Below are 18,065 nucleotides of genomic sequence, written 5' to 3' on the forward strand. Positions count from 1 at the left end.
GTGCCAATGCCATCTGCCTGCTGCAGGGCTGGCTGCCCCCCATCCTCCTGGGGGACCAGAGCCCCCCATCCTCCTGGGGGAGCAAAGACCCCCACCCTCCTGGGACTGGAGGAATAAGGAACCCTCTGGGGCCCTACGGAATTAAGGGTTTGTGCCATGCTTGGCTGGAAGGGTTGATTTGTGTCCACGTTTTCTTGCTTGAGGGGTGATGAGCCCAGCTCCAATGGAGACTATTTAGGGGTGGGGATGGGTAGCTGGGGGGGGGGGGGGTGTCCTTTGGGACTGGGGCTGCGTGCGACTGGAATGGGTGTCCTGGAGGGTGCAGAGGGGTGGGCTGGCAATGGGAGGGAGGCAGGTGATGGTGGGATGGGCACCGAGGACCTTTCCTGCATCCCTCGGTAGGTCCCCAGCCCAGGGGGTGGTCAGAATATGGGGGGGGGGAGGGGAAGGGAGGATGGGAGATTGCCCTCCCCCCATGCTTCAGCCGCCAGCTTTTTTGCAGGCGCCGCACTCGGAGACTTACGGCGAGGGGTGGGGGTGGCAGAGAGGAGCCCCCTCCCCATCCCAGCCTGCGGGATTGGCGGGCGCCGCACTCGGAGCATTACGGCTGGTGGAGGCAGAGCCCCCCCCCCCCCTCCCCCCCCTACTCCGGGATTGGCGGGCGCTGCACTCGAAGCATTACGGCGAGAGGGGGGGTGGAAGGGCAGACCCCCCCGGATTGGCTGGCGCAGCACTCGGAGCATTACGGCTCAGGGGGTGTCGGGGGAGGCGTTTCCCCCCCCCGCCCCGCCCCGGGATTGGCGAGCTCCGCGCTGAGGGGGGTGGGGGGGGTCCGGGTGAGAGGCAGAGCCCCCCCCCACCTCCTACTCCTGGATTGGTGGGCCCCGCACTCGGAGCATTACGGCTGGGAGTGGTGGGGGGAGGCAGAGACCACCCCCCCTCCAGGATTGGTGCGCGCCGCACTCGGAGCATTACGGCTCAGGAGGTGTATGAAGAGCCCCCGCCCCGGATTAGCGTGCGCCGCACTCGGAGCATTACGGCTGGGAGTGGGGGGGTGGGAGGCAGAGCCACACACATACACACACACACGCCCCCCCCTCCCCCTGGATTGGAGTGCGCCGCACTCGGAGCGTTACGGCGCGGCGCGGCCGTGCCCGCAGCGCGGAGCTGTCCGCGGTGCTGACCGCCGCCGGCCATGGGCTCCCCGCCGCCCGCGCTGCTGCTGCCGCTCCTCGCCGCGCTGCTGCTCTCACCGGCACACGGTAAGCACCGACACCCCCCCACCTCCTCCCCGCCATCACCCTTCAATCCCCGTCACCCCCTCCACACCACCCACCCTCGGTACCGGTAGCCCCCAACCCCGCTCCTTCGCCGCTAAACTTTGCCAACTTGCCCTCGCACCCGCTGTACCGGGGGCGTTTCCCCCCGGTGAACCGAGAGTGCTCCCCCTCCTCGTTATCTGCCCCCCCCCCAAACACCACCCCGGTGATGCGGGGAACGGGAGCTGCCGGGGGCGCGCAGAGCCTTTTGCAGCCGGGCTGGTGCAATGCCGCCCCCGGCGGGTTCCGGTGTTGGCCCCTCTGCCGGTGTTACCGGAGGGGCTGGGGGGGTTCCGCCTCACCGGGGGGTGGGCAGGCACTGCATCATCCGCAGGACCCGCTCCCGGGGCCGCCGAGCCCTTTGAGCCACTGCCGGCCGGCTACGCCTGGCAGCAGGCTGTGAGATGGTCCCTCCATGCAGTCCCCACCATTGGGTTCGGGGACATGGGGGACCGCAGCTCTTTCCCCCACCCCATGGCTTGGGGTGACCCCTCCGGCTCTGAGGAGGGTGTTGGGGAAACCCAGGAATGGTGGGTGTTGGTTCTTTCTAAGGAGAGCAGCCAAAACCCATCTCAGCTCATTGGCTCGGCCACCCATGGGGCACGGACAGCCTTGACGCCTTGCGGCTGCATTGCCCCAAAAACCAAGATTGTGAACCCAAGGAGACTCAGAGCAACCCAATCCGCCGCAGTCGTGCTGACGGTGGGCAGCGCATGCAGGGTGAGGAGCGGGTGGGGGTCCCGGTGGGATGCAGGCAGCGGGACGCTGGTTGCCGGCGCAGCTCAGCTGAGCTGCAGGCAGCAGCCGTGCAGGGAGTTACATAAACTCCCCATCTGGCAGCCGAGCTGGGGAAGGGCATCATGGCCCTGTGCCTGCTGCTATTCCCATCTTGCTTTGCCACCCAGGGCTGCTGCCATGGCTCTCTTGTGTGAGGGGACATAGGGGACACCGTCCGCAGGGCAGCAGGAGGGGTAAAGCCATGGCAAGTCCATCCCCTGTCCTGCTGGGGAGCAGCGAGGCTGGAGGGGGTCCTTGTCCCCAGTTCTGTCCTGAGAGCGGGGCCCTGGGCAGGCTTCCCCCGAGGGAGGCTGGTGCTTACCATGTCAGTTTAATGATTTCTAATGAGCAATTACCTCTAGTCAGTCCCCTAATTTCTGAATATCAATAAAGTTAATTAAACTCTGCATGTGCATTTTCCCAGTGTTAGAGGTGGGGATGGCCTGGGAGGTGCTGAGCTCTTCCCAGCGCTGGGAGGTGAGGGTTCTTGTCCACCCTGTGCCCCTCCATGTGCCGATAGTGCTGGGACCTGCCCACGGAATGCCCCCCACCCCGCTCTCAACCCCCCTTCAGGCAGGGATCCCAGCACCCTGATTTCTATGCAGTGCCACCATGCTCAGTGTCACTGTGGCCTTGGCTTGGCTTCGATGGGCTGATGAGTTGTGGGGATGGGGACGTGGGGGTCTCGGATCCCTCCCTCGGGCTGCAGGGATTGATGATGTCCCTTGTGTGGTGGCAATGCAGGGCCTGATCTTGTCTCTGTCACCATGCAGTGACCTGCAGATCTGTCCCAGCTGTGGGGCAGCTCCATTCCCAGTGCCCGCAGGGGTTCACCCCAGTGGAGAGTGGGGGTCTGTGCCCCATGGCGCTGGTGCAGCCAGGACACATGGTGCTGGGCACAGCTTCACCCATCCAGCCCCACCGTGACCCTTCTCCCCACCTCTCCAAGCCCATTATCAGCCTGGCTTTTTTTTAGGGGGTGGAGGCTCATCTTTGCCATGTTGAAGGGAGTTCCTTGTAATTTGGGATCCCTGGGTGATGGGAAGCTGCGTGGGTCAGGGTGGGGGTCGCAGGGCCTGGATGTGTCCCTGTGAGCTGTTCTGCACCATCCGGCGTCGTTTGGATGCACCACGTCCCCAGGGATGACGCATTTGTGGGGATACAACATCCCTGGGGATATGGGTGCCGGTCAGGGTCTCGGTGCGAGGAGGTGACCGGGGAAGGCAGAAAGCATCTGCTACGGTAATTAACAGCGTGCGTGCTCGTCCTCTGCGTGCCTCGGAGGAGTTCATCGCTGCCATGCTGCTGTGCCGCCAGGCCAGGATTATCTGGATAATGCTCTTAAGCCATGGGGCGGGAGGGCAGGGCTGCCCCAGGGGGACGCGGGGCATGGGCTGGGGCAGTGCCCCCACTGTCCCCCCGGAGTCTCCTCGCTGCCGTTCAGCTCCAGCGGCGATGGATTTGGCACACGATGCTGCACCAGGCAGGGCTGCCAGCCCGGAGCATCACACAGACACTGGGCAGGGCGGGATCGGGGATGGGGGAAAACGGGGTGCAAAGGCACCCAGGCAAGAGCACTCAATGCTGAGGAGTGCCTGGACTCCCCTGTGCCTCTGGTGGGACCCCAAAACCAGCACAGGGCTTGCCAGGACTGTGTTTCCTGGCGTGCAGCCCTGTGCCAAGGTGAGGGTCAGGATGACCCCGGGCTGCCGAGCTCCCCCAAGGGCAGGCAGGACCTGGGGGAGGCGGATGAAGTTGTGTCTCCGGCAGCTCTGGCGCGAGAGGATAATTTCACCTCGAATCAATTCTTTAAATGCGCACAATTGAAAGATTGCGTTTGAAAGCTGCCTATAACCAGGGAGGTAATGGATTCCCTCCAGTCGTAAGCAGCATCCTTTCCTCCGGCGGCATCCCTTCCTCCAGCTGCAGGGGAGACGGGACCAGCATCTCTCCAAACCATGGGCATCCTGGGGTGGGTGAAGGGACTGCCTGGATGGGTTGGAGGCATCTGGGAGTGTTTTGATTTGCCTGGCTCACTACCAGCTTGCCCCGCACTGGGACCCAGCACCACTCCTCACCTCCTCCGAGGCGCTGGAGGATGCCAGCGAACCGAGCTGGGGAAGTGCTTGATGCTCTGCCCGCAGGAGCGGTGGCAGGAACCGGCCCACACGCTCGCCGTGCCAGCGGAGGTTATTACATATATAATTTAAATACAGTAACGAGCTGTGCTGAAGGGATCAAATATTAATCAGCCACAAGAGCGCTGCTGTGACCCTGTGAAAAATGGAGCGAGGTGCTTGAAATGCCAGATCAGCTGGTGCTGGATGAGGCGCAGGGGCTGCGCCTGGGCAGGATGGGTGCTGGTGGCCCCCAGGTGCCCTGGGGTGTGGCAGCAGTCCTTGGTGGCTTCCAGAACTTGGGGCGGGGGGGGGGGTTCATCCTATGAAGGGCAGGGAAGGGGCAGGATGTGAGGTTTGCTGGCAAGGAGATGCCTGCATTGAATTGAATTCCCAGGAGGGCAGAGGTGGGTGCTGTGGGCGACGGCGATGTCAGCTCCAGTGGGAGCAGGTGGTGATGCTCCACACTTCCCACTCGCTGGGAGGGAACGGTGTCTGTGGGGATGATGACATGGCTGAGCAGCCCAACACAGAGCCTGACGAGCAGCTCTTGCTCGCCTCCCGCAACCAGATTTCAATTGCTGTCGCTGGCAGAAGGAAGGGGAGCCGGGAGGGCAGCATGGCTCTGCTCTCCCTCGCTGCCTGCCTCCTGCTCCGCTCCAGGCAGGCATCCCAGCATCCAGGGGTGCTACCCAGTGGGATGAACTAGGGAGCCTGGAGCTCCACAGAGCCGTGCCATGGGCACCTCGGAGTGGCACAGGGTGGGTGCCGCCTGGCAATAGGGTCTCCATCGCAGGGGATGCTGGTTTGGGCACTGCCAGAATGGGGAGGGGGACACGGCATCACACGGCTTCAACGCTTGGGTCCAAAATAGCAGCAGACATGTAATTTATCACCGCCGCCGCTCAGGGAAATTGCTGTACAAACGCATTAGCTCCGCAGGGAGAGGAGGAGAACTGGGATTACATGGGCCGTGGGGGGCGAGGATGGGATGGGGGCACTACTGGCACCCCACAGCACCCACCGGGAGGGAGGAGTGCCCTGGGGATCGGCACCTTGGTGCCCACCGTGCTCTGCCTTCAACCCTGACCGGTGTCGGCGTTCGGTGGTGTCGGCCACCATCGCGGTGATGCTCCAGGGAACCGGTTGCGGTGACATGTGACATGTGTCAGTGGGTAAATGACTGTTCAATTCAAGGAGAATCGCAAAACATACAAGGTCAAACGCTTCCCTGCCAGCGCCGCCATGAATATTAAAGCTGGGTTCCTCTGGCAGCCGCCGGGGCTGGCAGCCACGCTCGCCGTGGTGTTCCCCCTCGGCTCGGCCATGAGCAGCTGGGGTGGAGGAGGCCAGAGGACAGCAAGCTGTGGGTGCCAGGAGAGGTGCTAATTGGGTGCCAGCTGGTGCCAATGGGGTGCCCAGCTCGCTGCGACGGGTGTCGATGGGGTGTGCTGGCAGCTGCTGTGTCGGCTACGTGACGGCGGTGTTGGCTGGGTGGCACGGGGAGCTGGCATCACCGCCCTGCCTGCGCCCTTACACCTCCCACCCGCACCGCCTGCGCTGCCGCTGCCCACCCACCACCTGCACCCACCCTCCCTCCCCGCCTGCTCCTGCCCACGGCACATTCCCACCCGCAGGCAGGCAGGAGGGTGTCCCCCTCGTCCCCCTTTGCCGGGGTCCCCATCCCCAGGGTCACCAGGACAGGGGGCAGAGAGGGGGATCTGCCATCAACCAGGCGTGTCCCCTCTCCTGTCCTGCTGTGGGAGCTGAGGGAGGTGGGAGATGGGGGTTGAGGAGTGTGGTGCCGACTGCCTGACAGCTCATTCATCACAGCTGCCGGCCACTGGGGCAAATCCAGATTGGATTTTAAATTGGAAAATAAACCTGGAGTCTTGTGAGTGCCAACCCCTGCCCTGCCCCGGGGACCCAACCGCCTGCACTCCCTCCCTCTCCTGCAGATGGGGAAACTGAGGCACAGAGCAGCACCGTGCCAAGGGGCTGTGATGCTGCTGGAGCAGCCGAGGGTCCTACTCTGTTCTCTCCACTGAACCGGGCACTATGTTATTGCTTTCGCGGCGGGCGGCATCGATCGGCGCTCCCCGGGAGGCCGTGTGCCGCCTTATTTATTTATTTGCGACAGCAGGCGGCATTGATTCCTGCCGGGGGGGTGGAGGGGAGGATGGACGCTCACTGCAGCCGGATTAGTCTCCAACATCTCCCCAGCTCCTGGCCACCGTTAATAGACTCCCACCCGGCAAAGCCGATGTGAGGGATTAGGACCCCAGCCTGGCTGCGGCTGCAGGCACGTGCCACGCATGCCGAGCAGCCCTGGCGTGAGCACGGCTGGTGGGGACTCGATAGTCCCTTTGAAAAGGTCTGTGCCCATCCTGAGGTCTGGAGTTCCCTTCTGGGTACCAGGATCCCATATCACCAGCTCCTGGTCATCCTAGGGATGCAGGATGGACACAGCTGTGGTACAGCCACTGGAGATAAGCTGCTTGGAGACATTTGTGGAGGCTCTAATCCTCTGGTAATCGAGGGGCATAGGTGGCAAAATCTGGGTAAAAGTGGTGACATCTGGGCACCCGCTGCCTTCCTACGGTGCCCTGAGCATCCTGCATTGCCAAACTGCCAAGACCATTGCCAGTCTGGAGCATCCCCTGGTGCTGGGAGCATCCCGTGGTACCCAGAGCATCACGCAGCCCAGGTGCCACCGCACCCAGGTGGGACCTGCTGGAGGACCCTTGCCATGGGGTCCAGCCTCGCCCAGCAGCTCCGATGGGGACCACCGTGCTCCCCAGCACCCCAGGCAACTGAGACCATGGGCAGGAGGATGCAGGAGGCTGGGGTGGGTGTCTCTGCCCCAGCCTTCGCTGCGTGGGGCGACCGCGGCTGCGCATAGCCCAGTCCCGAGCACTAATCTGCTATTAAAGCCTAAAAGAGGTTTTGGCGCCTTTCAGTATAAACTCATTAACTTTTATGTTCTAATAAATGGATCCTATTACAAAATAATTCTGGCCTTGCCGGGGGGCAATAGAACCTTTCGGAGCCAGCACTGCTGTACCAGGGCATCGCCACCGTCCCAGGGCGGTGGGGACACAGGGTGGGTGGCCGAGCAGCGAGCACCCAGCGCCTTCCCCAGCGCCGCTCACCCAATCTAATGTCTCTTAATAGTCCCTTAAAAGTGGCAGTCGCCGAGTAATTAATCTTCGCGGGGCCCTGCCCTGCTACGGATCGGTATAATTACCCAGTAATTGGCAGTATCGTGTCATCAGCGCCTGTGCACAGCGGCAAGACCTGCCCGTGTGCCACGTACAGCCTCACGCCTGGCCACGGAGGGATGCTGGATGCTGCGGTGGCATCCCCGCCGTGGCGGCATCGCCCTTGCCATAGCACGGTGGGGCTGGGGAGCTGTGCCATCCCCCGGGAGAGGGGAGCATGTGATGCCAGATCCAACAGGGAGCGATGCTGCCTGGCTCATTAGGGCTGATTCAATTCTATTTAGTTTGCGGTGGTGTTGTTTAAAGGGTCTAAATGGTTGGGCTGGGGATTTGCTCAGGGTCTGGTGCACGGGAGGGCCAGGGGGTCCCCTTGGCTGCCGGTGGGCAATGTTGGAGGGGAGGGGGGCTCTGGCAGATTGACATTGCCCGGGGACAGCCCGGCTGGCAGGAGGGTGGAGAAGAGCTGAGTTCTTGCAGACTCGTTGCACTGGTGGCCTGGGCTCAGGCCCGGCGTTCAGCCTCCAGTGGCATCCCCAGTGCGGCCATGGCAATCGTCTGCATCTTCCAGTGCTCAAAAGGGGGGCTTCCAGCGCTGAAAGGGGCTCCCGGAAAGCTGGAGAGAAGCTCTGGATCAGGGAGTGCAGGGACAGGATGAGGGGAATGGTTTTCACCTGCAAAAGGGAGACTGAGATGAGATCTTGGGGGGGAAATGTTTTGCTGTGAGGGTGGGGAGGCCCTGGCCCAGGTTGCCCAGAGCAGTGGTGGCTGATCCATCCCTGGAGGTGTTCCAGGTTGGATGGTTCTTGGAGCCCCTGATCCAGTGGGAGGTGTCCCTGCCCATGGCAGGGGTGGCACTGGATGGGCTTTGAGGTCCCTCCCAACCCAAACCATTCTATTATTCCATGGCCTCACCATGGGAATGTGGGGTCCCAGGGGACCCTCAGGACAGGACAGCCACCTCCATGGAGAAGGAGAAGCTGTGAGCAGGGACAGCCAACCCCAGCGCTGGATCACAGGAGGGTTGGGCATCCCTTAACGTGGTACAATCTGCAGCTGTACATTAATTAGCCAGAGCTTAATTGCCAGGGCTGCCTCAGTGAAGGCTATGCTGGGGCAAGGTGTGGCAGGGTCCAACTCCATGTGGTCAATGCGATTATTTGCCGCCCTGGGTTTGGTGCAGTATTGGTGTGCAGGGAAGCATTAGTCCTTGGGGTGGCACCGGCTCGTGGTGCAGCGCGTGTCCCTGGTGCAGCATCCGTCCCCAGTGCACCACAGGTCTGTGGCTCCGCACCAGCGGGGCTCTCTGGTGCAGTATCCACCCCCAGCGCTGCTTCCATCCCTAGCGCAGCATCCATCCACCTCCAAGGGTTGCTCCTGGGTGCCACATCAGGTCTACGATGAAGCATGGGTCCCTGGTGCATCACCGGTCCCCAGTGCCGCATCAGTCCATGGTGCATCACTGGTCCAGAACGAAGCTTTGGTCCCCGGTTCAAGGTGATGTCTACATTGCAGCATTGGTCCATGGGTCCCCAGCACCCCACACTCTCTTCTCCTCCCCCCAGGCTTCAACGGGCTGGCGAGGAAGGCTGGGGAGAGCGCTGAGGCCGAGGGGGAGCCAACAGCACTGCCCACACCGGCGGAGAGGGAGGCAGAGGCTCACTTCGTAAGCACGGCACCCACACTGAAGCTCCTCAACCACCACCCGCTGCTGGAGGACCTTCTGCACGAAGCCTTCCTGAAGAAGGACTACCTGGCCAAGGCGCCTTTCCTGCCTGCTGGCCCTGGCCCCCTCCTGCCTGCTGATGCCCTCCAGCCGGACCCCGGACCCCCAGCTCCGGAGCCCCCACCTCGCACCCCTGCCCTTCCCAGGGTCGCCTTCCCCACCGACCCGCTGACCACGCCGGCGGGGCGCCCGGGGCCATGGGGGGAGGCGTGGGGGGCTGTGCCGGCTGCCGACCCCTCGTGGTCTCCCGCCTCAGTGACGAAGGTGAGCCCCACGTCCCCTAGCCAGGCACCCACCACCCCCAACGCATCCCTGGGACCCCACGCTGAGGCCACCACGGTCACCAGGGATGAGGAGGGGACCACCACCACCTCCACCATCACCACCACCACCATCACCACGCTGCAGGGGCCAGGTGAGCGCTGCGAAGGGAGCTGGGGGGAGACACGGTGAAGCGGGGCTGAACCAGAGTCTCCTTTGTCACCAGCCCCCTGCAACCGGACGCTGGCGGGCCCCGAGGGGTGGCTGGTGTCCCCGGAGCCAGCCAGTGTCCCCTATGAAGGCAGCCTGGATTGCACCTACACCGTCTCCGTCTACCCTGGCTATGGCGTGGAGCTCAAGGTGAGCCAGAGACTGCGGGTGGGATGGGGTGCCGAGTGCCCATAGCAAGCGTGGCTTGTCCCCTGCTCCATGCCAGGGCTGTGTCCATGCCAGGTGCAGCAAGCACATGGTCTTGACCTTGTCTCCACGTTCCTGAGCCAGGAGAGCTGGCTCGGAGCCCAAGGGCAGGGATGCGGGTTCATGGGCTGGTGGGATGCCCTGTGCCACACTCGGCAGCCATCGTAGAAGCAACACTTTGGGACTTAATTGCCAAAGCACTGATGAATAACCTCCAGGGAGGTGATTCTCCCTCTGTACTCGGCACTGGTGAGACTGCACCTGGAATACTGTGTTCAGTTTTGGGCCCCTCACCACAAGAAGGATGTTGAGGTTCTGGAGAGTGTCCAGAGAAGAGCAACGAAGCTGGTGAGGGGCTGGAGAACGTCTGACGAGGAGCGGCTGAGAGAGCTGGGGTTGTTCAGCCTGGAGAAGAGGAGGCTGAGGAGAGACCTTATTGCTCTCTACAACTGCCTGAAAGGAGGTTGTGGAGAGGAGGGTGTTGGGCTCTTCTCCCAAGTGACAGAGGACAGGACAAGAGGGAATGGCCTGAAGCTCCGTCAGGGGAGGTTCAGGTTGGATATCAGAAAAAAATTCTTCACAGTAAGAGTCATTGGGCACTGGAACAGCTGCCCAGGGAGGGGGTGGAGTCGCCTTCCCTGGAGGTGTTTAAGGAACGGGTGGATGAAGTGCTGAGGGACATGGTTTAAGGGAGTGATAGGAATGGTTGGACTCGATGATCCAATGGGTCCTTTCCAACCTGGTGATTCTGTGATTCTGTGAAAGAGGTGGAAGCAATGCTGATGGGTGCCACGCGGTGATGCAAAGCCAGGAAAACCTCACACCCATCTGCCAGGAGCAGCGGCTGGCGGCAGCTCCGGCAGTGCTGAGGCCACGTGCTGCTCCCGTTGATGGCACATGGCCACGTGTCCCCAACACTGCCGGTCCCACCGCCTGAGCCATCATTGCTCACTGAAAGCCAAAGGTGACCCAACAGCAGCATCTCCGCAGTCAATGCCCGCTCCTCCAGCTCCCACAGCAGCCCTCGCCGGTGCTGCTGCTAATCACCACGCAGCACTGCTTAATTAACATCATTAATAGCAAATTGCTCCAGAGGGCTGGAGCGCATGCCTGGCTGTTGGCTCTTAGTGCGGTCCCGGCTGTGCCGCGGCGCTCTGACGAAGCTGCTGGCTGGGTCCCGTCGCTCTTGCGCTGCAGGATGATTTATGGCGCTGCTAACCATGTTTGAAAGGCGCTGCCCGCGCAGACAAGCTCCAGCGTGCTGCCGACTGCGGGTGAGCTGCTCGAGGAGCAGCTCCCAGTCGGGTGCCAGGGCGGTGACGCCTGGCTGGACCTCTGCAGGTGCACAACATCAGCCTGGTGGATGGGGAGACGCTGACGGTGGAGAGCGCAGGGGGCTTGGAGCCCACCCTCCTGGCCAACGAATCCTTCCTGCTGCGGGGTCAGGTCATCCGCAGCCCTGCCAACCTCTTGACCCTCCGCTTCCAGAGCCCCCGGCCCCCTAACCATGGATCTTACCGCTTCCGCTACCAAGGTAAGGGGCAGCATCCACTGCTGGCACAACCCCCCCGGTGTCCCCTGAGGACTCCCCCGGCGGCACGGGGCTAATTCAGAGCGTGGCGATGCGCGGTGGAGTTGATCTGCGCTGCCGGCGGGTTAAGCGGGCAGCGATGGGGCGAAGAACGCTAATGGAAAGCTAATTGGCGTGAGCAATTATGGGCTCATTTAGCATCATTACTGGCAGCCATAGGTACAGCGTCACCCATCCCTGCGGCACCCTCCTGGGGGGCTGCGGAGGTGGGTGCTGGGCGAGGGGTGGGCTGGGTTCCCACGGCGGGTCTGTAACACCATCGCTTGCCCCCAGCCTACCTGTTGAGTTGCCCCTTCCCGGCGCGGCCGGCATTTGGCGAGGTGTCGGTCAGCAGCTTGCATCCCGGTGGGGACGCCCACTTCCGCTGCGCTGCTGGGTACCAGCTGCAAGGTGCCCACCAGCTCATCTGCCGCAACGCCACCCGGCCCTTCTGGAGCACCCGCGAGCCCCACTGCCTCGGTAAGCACCGGCACCGGGGGACGCAGCATGGCTGGCGTGGCACAGTCGGCCACTGATGGCCTCTCTCCGGCAGCGGCATGTGGCGGGGTGATACGGAACGCCACGGTGGGACGCATCATTTCACCTGGCTTCCCCGGGAACTACAGCAACAACCTGACGTGCCACTGGCTGCTGGAGGCACCCACCGGCCACCGCCTGCACCTCCACTTCGAGAAGGTCTCGTTGGCCGAGGACGACGACAGGTTTGACCCTGGGGCAGAGAGGGGGTGTGTGGGGGATGTGCTATTGTGTGGCCCTGCACCAGGTACGGGGCCATGTTCAAGGGTGGGTGCCATCAGCTATGCCCACAGATGGGTGCCATCGGCCACATCCAAGGATGGGTGTTGTTGGTCAGGCCCAAGGGTGGGCACTGCTGGCTGTGTCTGAGGATGGGTGCCATTAGCCACATTCAAGGATAGGTGCTGTTGGCTATGTTCAAGGAAGATGCCATTGGCTAAGCCCAAGGACAGGTGGCATTCATCTTGTTCAAGGATATGTGCTGTTGGCCAAGCCCAAGGGCAGGCACTGTTGGCCATGCCTTTGTCTGGGTGCTGTTGGCCCTGTCCAAGGATGGGTGTCATTGGACATGCCCAAGTGTGGGCACTGTTAGCCAATGGCCACATTCAAGGATAAGTGCTGTTGGCCATGCTAAAGGAAAATACCATTGGCAGTGCCCAAGGATGGATGCCATTCATGGTGCGCTGGCTGGGTGGTGTTGGCCATGGCTGGAGATGGATGCTACCCTCCATGCCCAAGGATGGTGCCATTGGCCATGGCTGGCGTAGCACCCTGCCTATGCCTCAGCAGGCTCATCATCCGCAACGGCAACAATGTTGAGGCGCCACCGGTGTACGACTCCTATGAGGTGGAGTACCTGCCCATCGAGGGGCTACTCAGCACTGGGAGACACTTCTTCGTGGAGCTCACCACCGACAGCAGTGGGGCCGCCGCGGGCATGGCGCTGCGCTATGAGGGTAGGGGGCCAGGGCATAGGGGGGCACCTGGGCATCCCTGCACCTGCGTGGCCCCCACAGACCTTTGCCGCTGTGCCCGCAGCCTTCGAGCAGGGACATTGTTATGAGCCCTTCGTCAAGTATGGGAACTTCACGGCCAGCGACCCCCGGTACCCCGTGGGCACCACGGTGGAGTTCAGCTGTGACCCTGGCTACACGCTGGAGCAGGGCTCCACCATCATCGAGTGCGTCGACCCCAGTGACCCGCAGTGGAATGAGACGGAGCCAGCGTGCCGTGGTGGGCACTGGAGCTGGGGGGCTGGCAAGGCTGGAGCCAGGGGTTCAGGGGGAGCTGGAAGCTGGGGATGGGCCATGGTGGTACTGGGGCCACCGTGCCATGGTGTGTGCTGGGGCTGAGGACACGGTGCAAGCTGGACCCAACAGAGATGGCAGGTGCTGGGATGCTGAAATGGGTGGTGGAGCTGGGGTTGGGATACAAAGGATGCTGGAGCTCCCATGCCATGGTGGGTCCTGGAGCCAGAGCCAATGGGGATGGTGGGTGCTGGAGTTGGTTGCTGAAGTGGGTGCTGGAGCTGGAGGGCTGTGGTGGCTGCCCCCACGGCGGTGCTGAGCCTGGCGTGCACTCACAGCGGTGTGCAGCGGTGAGCTGACGGATGTGGCCGGCGTGGTGCTGTCACCCAACTGGCCGGAGGCGTATGGCAAGGGCCAGGACTGCATCTGGGGGCTACACGTGGAGGAAGACAAGCGCATCATGCTGGACATCCGTGTGTGAGTGTGGGGGCAACCAGGGACAGGGGGATAAGGGGGGTCCTTGTGCTCCCCACCCTCATGGCCCCACCACTCCAGGCTCCGGCTGGGCACAGGGGATGTGCTGACCTTCTACGATGGGGACGACCTGACAGCACGCATCCTGGGCCAGTACACGGGCGCCCGCGGCCGCTTCAAGCTCTACGCCTCCAGCGCTGACGTCACCGTCCAGTTCCAGTCTGACCCTGGCGCTGGTGCCTTCGCCTATCGGCAAGGCTTTGTCATCCACTTCTCCGGTGAGCCCTGTGGCAGAACGTTATCACCAATGTCCCCGGTGTCCCCATCACCCTGCTCAACCCGCTCTCCCCACAGAGGTCCCCCGTAACGACACCTGCCCTGAGCTGCCAGACATCGCCAATGGCTGGAAGACCTCCTCGCAGCCGGAGCTGCTCCATGGCACCGTGGTCACCTACCATTGCTACCCCGGTTTCCAGCTGACCGGCACCGACCTCCTGATGTGCCACTGGGACCTGACATGGAGTGGTGACCTGCCCTCCTGCGAGCGGGGTGAGTGGCCCCTGCCAGCATCCCCTTGCCCCACAGCACGTCCCCAGCAGCCATCGTCACTGCTGGTTTCTCCCACCCCCAGTGACCACCTGCCGGGACCCCGGGGATGCCGAGCACAGCCGCAGGGTGGTCTCCAGCCCCAAATTCCCAGTGGGAGGCACCGTGCAGTATATCTGTGACAAAGGCTACGTCCTGGCGGGTGCCGGGACCCTCACCTGCCACGACCGCGCCGCGGGGGGACCCAAGTGGAGCGACCGTCTCCCCAAGTGCATCCGTGAGTTGAGTACCCCCTCCCTGGGTACATCCCCTGAAGCAGCGGTGGGCGCTGATGCCACCACACCCCTGCCCTACAGCGGAGACGTACGAGCCTTGTCACAACCCCGGCGTGCCAGCGGGCGGGCGGCAGAGCCCCGAGCGGCGATTGTACCCAGCGGGAACCACCTTACGCTTCTCCTGCACCGCCGGCCGGGCGCTGCTGGGCGAGGGCAGCCTGCGCTGCCTGCCCGGGCACCCCTCGCGCTGGAGCGGCTCACCCCCCATCTGCAAGGCGGGTGAGTGGACCCCCAACACTCCCCCAGCACCCTTTGGCACCCCGCTTCTTGACACTGATGCCAGCTTCTTTCTTCTCCCCTTGTCCAGCCTCCTACGATGAGTTTTACAGCAACCGCAACCTGGATGGTAAGGGCGAGGTTTTGCCGGGGCAGCCTGGCGTGACGGGAGGGTGGACGGGCACCTCGGGGTGCAGCCCATGTGGGGTGCCCCCTTGGTGAGCCCCTGCTCTCCCGGGCAGCCGTGGCCAAGGCTGTGCCCTCAGGGACAGCACTGGAGGGCACCAACGTGGCCATCGCAGTCTTCCTGCCCGTGTTGGTGGTGGCTCTGCTCATCGGGGGCATTTATCTCTACTTCTCCAAGTGAGTGGCCAGGTGGTCTCTATCCTCCTTTGGGGTCCCCCCTGTCCTCCCAGGAGGTCCCCCCCAAGCCCCACAGCTGCTCCAGCTGCCATCTCTCCACAGGCTCCAGGGGAAGCCGGCCCTGCAGCTGCCCCTCGCTGGCTCCCACCCCTACGACCACATCACCGTGGAGTCGGCTTTTGACAACCCCACCTATGAGACAGGAGTAAGTAGTGGTCCCCACGCCCGCCCAGGCAGGGTTGGGCACCCTGGGACCCTGCATGGCACGGGCCATGTGTGCCAGGGGCTCTGCGTGGGGCGGGATAAGCATGGGATGGGATCTTGCACTCCAGGGACCCATGCATGGCATACAACATCAATCCAGGGATAACACGTAGGATGGGATATCCATCCAGAGACCATTCACAGGGTGGACACTCAGAGGGATCACGCACAGGATGGGACACGAATCCAGAGACCACACATGAGCTGAGGCATCCATCCCAAGGACCGTGCATTAGATAGGACATCCATCCAGGGGCAACACACAGGATGGGACATCCATCAAGGCACCACGCATCATGTGGGATATCGCTCCAGGGGCCATACACCATCTAGGACATCCATCCAGGGACAATACATGACCTAGGACATCTATCCAGAGACAATGCACAGGGTGAACATCTCTCCAGTCACCACGGACAGGATGGAACATCCATCTACAGACCACACATCATCTAGGACACTCATCCAGGGACTCCACATGGGAGGGAACATCCATCCAGGGACCATGCATGGGATGGGACATGCATCCACAGGTCCATCTGTGGTCTGGGATGTGTTCCTAGGACCTTATGGGGTGGGAGATGCCGTGTCCTGGTCCCGGGCACCCCGTCACACTGCCCAGTGTCCAACCCCTCGCAGTCTGTTTTCTTTGCAGGACACGAGGGAATATGAGGTGTCCATCTAGGCATGGGAGAAGCTGGGCACCACAGCCACCCTTCGGGGGCCCCCCGTGCCCCCTGGCCCCCAGCATGGGCCGGGCACCTCTCTGCCAAGGAGACTCAAGCCGAGCGCTCGATGGGACCCACCCGGGCACAGGCCACCCCCCTGCCACCCCAACCCCCCCGGCCCCCTGTGGGGTCTGCCCAAGCACCCCCATAGCACCCACTCCCACCCTGGGCTGTCGGGGTGCTGAGCTAGCGGGGTCCCCATCCTGCCCCCCCCAAGGGACACAGCAGCCCCTGCAATGGAGGGGGGGACACGGGGGACCCCCCCAGGTAAGGACGGGGCTGCAATGGGGAGGCAGCAAAGCCCTGGGAGGAGGTGGCGAGGGGTCTGGGGGGCCATGGGGGTGCCCACCCTCTAGCACAGGGCTTCACCCCCCAGCACCCCTGTGTCCCCCCACTGCCACTCAAGGACGCGTGTCCCCCCCTGTGCCCCGAGCATGCTGCGTGTCCCCCCGCTTGCTTTGTCCTCCCTGGGGTGACGCCTTTGTCTCCCCCCTTCCTCCTGGCACCCCAGCAGGGTGGGTGACAGCAGGGAGGGGACAGGGGGGCACCAGCCACAGTTCTGCACCCCCTCTTTGCCCTGTCCCACCCTGGGCTGGTGGCCCTGGCCGTAACCCCCATCTGGAGGAGTGTCATTCCCCCCCCCAAGATGGGGTGTCCGCCTCCCAAGAGGTGACCCCTCCCCGTATGGAGGGGGTTCCCCCCCCAAAAGAGGGGCGTCCCCCACCCCAAGAGGTGCCCCCCCGAAGAGGTGCTCACCCCACCAAGAGGTGACCCCCTCCCCCCCCGGAGAGGTGTCACTCCCCTAGGAAGCGTGGCCCCCCCTCCCGCAGAGGTGCCCCCCTTGGGGAGAGGAGCCACGCCCCCCCCGGAGAGGTGTGCCCCCCCCGAGCCGTGCCCCCCCATCTTTTGGGTGTTTCATTAATAAAAACTGGTGTTTTAGAAGAAACGGTGGCGTCTCCCTCTCCCCTCTGTTTCCCCCCCAACCTCCCCAGGTGCCCCCCCCCAGATCAGGGTTCCCACACCCCCCCCGCCACGCGCTTCGAGGGGTTCGTGTCCCTTTAAGGGGCGTAACCTCCGCTGAGGTGACGTCAGGACGCAGGACGCAGGGCGCCCCCTACCGGCCCGCCTTTGCCCTGCGTCATGACGTCACCAGCGCCCGCCCCGCTCTCCCTCCCTCCCCGTTGCAGAACGTGACGGAGGCCACGAGCCTGCGCGCCCCCCCCCACGCCCCCCCCGCTCTCTGGAAGGGGGCGGAGCCAGACGCGAGCGGGAAGGGAGGTTGTTGTCGCGTTGCGCATGCGCAGTAGCCACCGGAGGGCGGCAAGGGAAGTGGGCGTTGCCGCGTTGCGCATGCGCATTGGCCTTCGCGCGGGGCGGGGCGTTGACAGCGGGTAGGGGCGTTGACTGCATGGCGCATGCGCAGTATCGGCGGCGCGGGGCGGACGGGGCCGTTCACGGGGGGGTGTGCGCATGCGCAATGACCACGGGTTGGGGAAGCGGGGGCGTTGCCGGCTTTGCGCGGAGGAGCGGAGTCGCGCATGCGCACTGGCCGCAGCCCGTGGGAGCCCGAGAGCCGTGAGGGGCGCGTCCCGAGTTGCGCATGCGCAGTGGCCAAGGGGCGGGGGGCGAGCGCGCGGAATTCACGCATGCATGCGGATAGGGCGGGAAGGAAGCCCAGATCGGGAGGGCGTTGCCGGCTTTACGCATGCGTATTAGCCTCGGCGGGAGGGGACCCGAGAGCAGGTGGGGGCGGGAAACGGAGAGCGGGAGTGTGTGTGTGTGGGGGGGGGTGCGTATGCGCACTGGCCGCAGCCCGGGGAGCCCGAGTGTTGGCGAAGGGGCGTGGTCACGGTTTTCGCATGCGCAAGTGGCCTCGGCGCAGGCGTACGGAAGCAGAGGACGAGGGCGGGCGGAGGGTCAATGCGCATGCACGGCTGTCACGCAGTGAGA

The 18,065-nt window shown here is 63.6% G+C and overlaps 1 protein-coding gene across 4 annotated transcripts; it reads left to right on the top strand.

Annotated features, from left to right (window-relative positions):
- The first annotated feature begins 1,096 nt into the window (after window positions 1–1,096).
- SEZ6 (seizure related 6 homolog) lies at window positions 1,097–16,852 on the top strand. 4 transcript variants are annotated; one of them, XM_054085417.1, is made up of 17 exons: window positions 1,097–1,262; window positions 8,997–9,572; window positions 9,645–9,778; window positions 11,177–11,369; window positions 11,700–11,885; window positions 11,959–12,127; window positions 12,729–12,898; window positions 12,981–13,175; window positions 13,528–13,666; window positions 13,745–13,941; window positions 14,018–14,212; window positions 14,295–14,486; window positions 14,566–14,763; window positions 14,852–14,890; window positions 15,003–15,123; window positions 15,226–15,328; window positions 16,027–16,852. In XM_054085417.1, the coding sequence occupies exons 1-17, from the start codon at window positions 1,196–1,198 to the stop codon at window positions 16,057–16,059; spliced, it is 2,907 nt and encodes a 968-aa protein (XP_053941392.1). In that variant the 5' UTR covers window positions 1,097–1,195; the 3' UTR covers window positions 16,060–16,852. The 4 variants fall into 4 exon arrangements, with proteins under 4 accessions (XP_053941392.1, XP_053941395.1, XP_053941394.1 ...); XM_054085420.1 differs by having other exon boundaries at window positions 16,043–16,852; XM_054085419.1 differs by having other exon boundaries at window positions 12,732–12,898; window positions 16,027–16,851.
- The last annotated feature ends 1,213 nt before the right edge of the window (window positions 16,853–18,065 follow it).

Source organism: Cuculus canorus, chromosome 20 (assembly GCF_017976375.1).
Source record: "Cuculus canorus isolate bCucCan1 chromosome 20, bCucCan1.pri, whole genome shotgun sequence".
NCBI classification, from domain to species: Eukaryota; Metazoa; Chordata; class Aves; order Cuculiformes; family Cuculidae; genus Cuculus; species Cuculus canorus.

Coding starts and splice junctions, on each gene's coding strand:
- SEZ6 (XM_054085417.1), top strand. CDS start 1,196: ATGGGCTCCCCGCCGCCCGCGCTGCTGCTGCCGCTCCTCGCCGCGCTG. Junction 1,263..8,996: donor GCTGCTCTCACCGGCACACG/GTAAGCACCGAC, acceptor TCCTCCCCCCAG/GCTTCAACGGGCTGGCGAGG. Junction 12,128..12,728: donor TTGGCCGAGGACGACGACAG/GTTTGACCCTGG, acceptor CCTATGCCTCAG/CAGGCTCATCATCCGCAACG.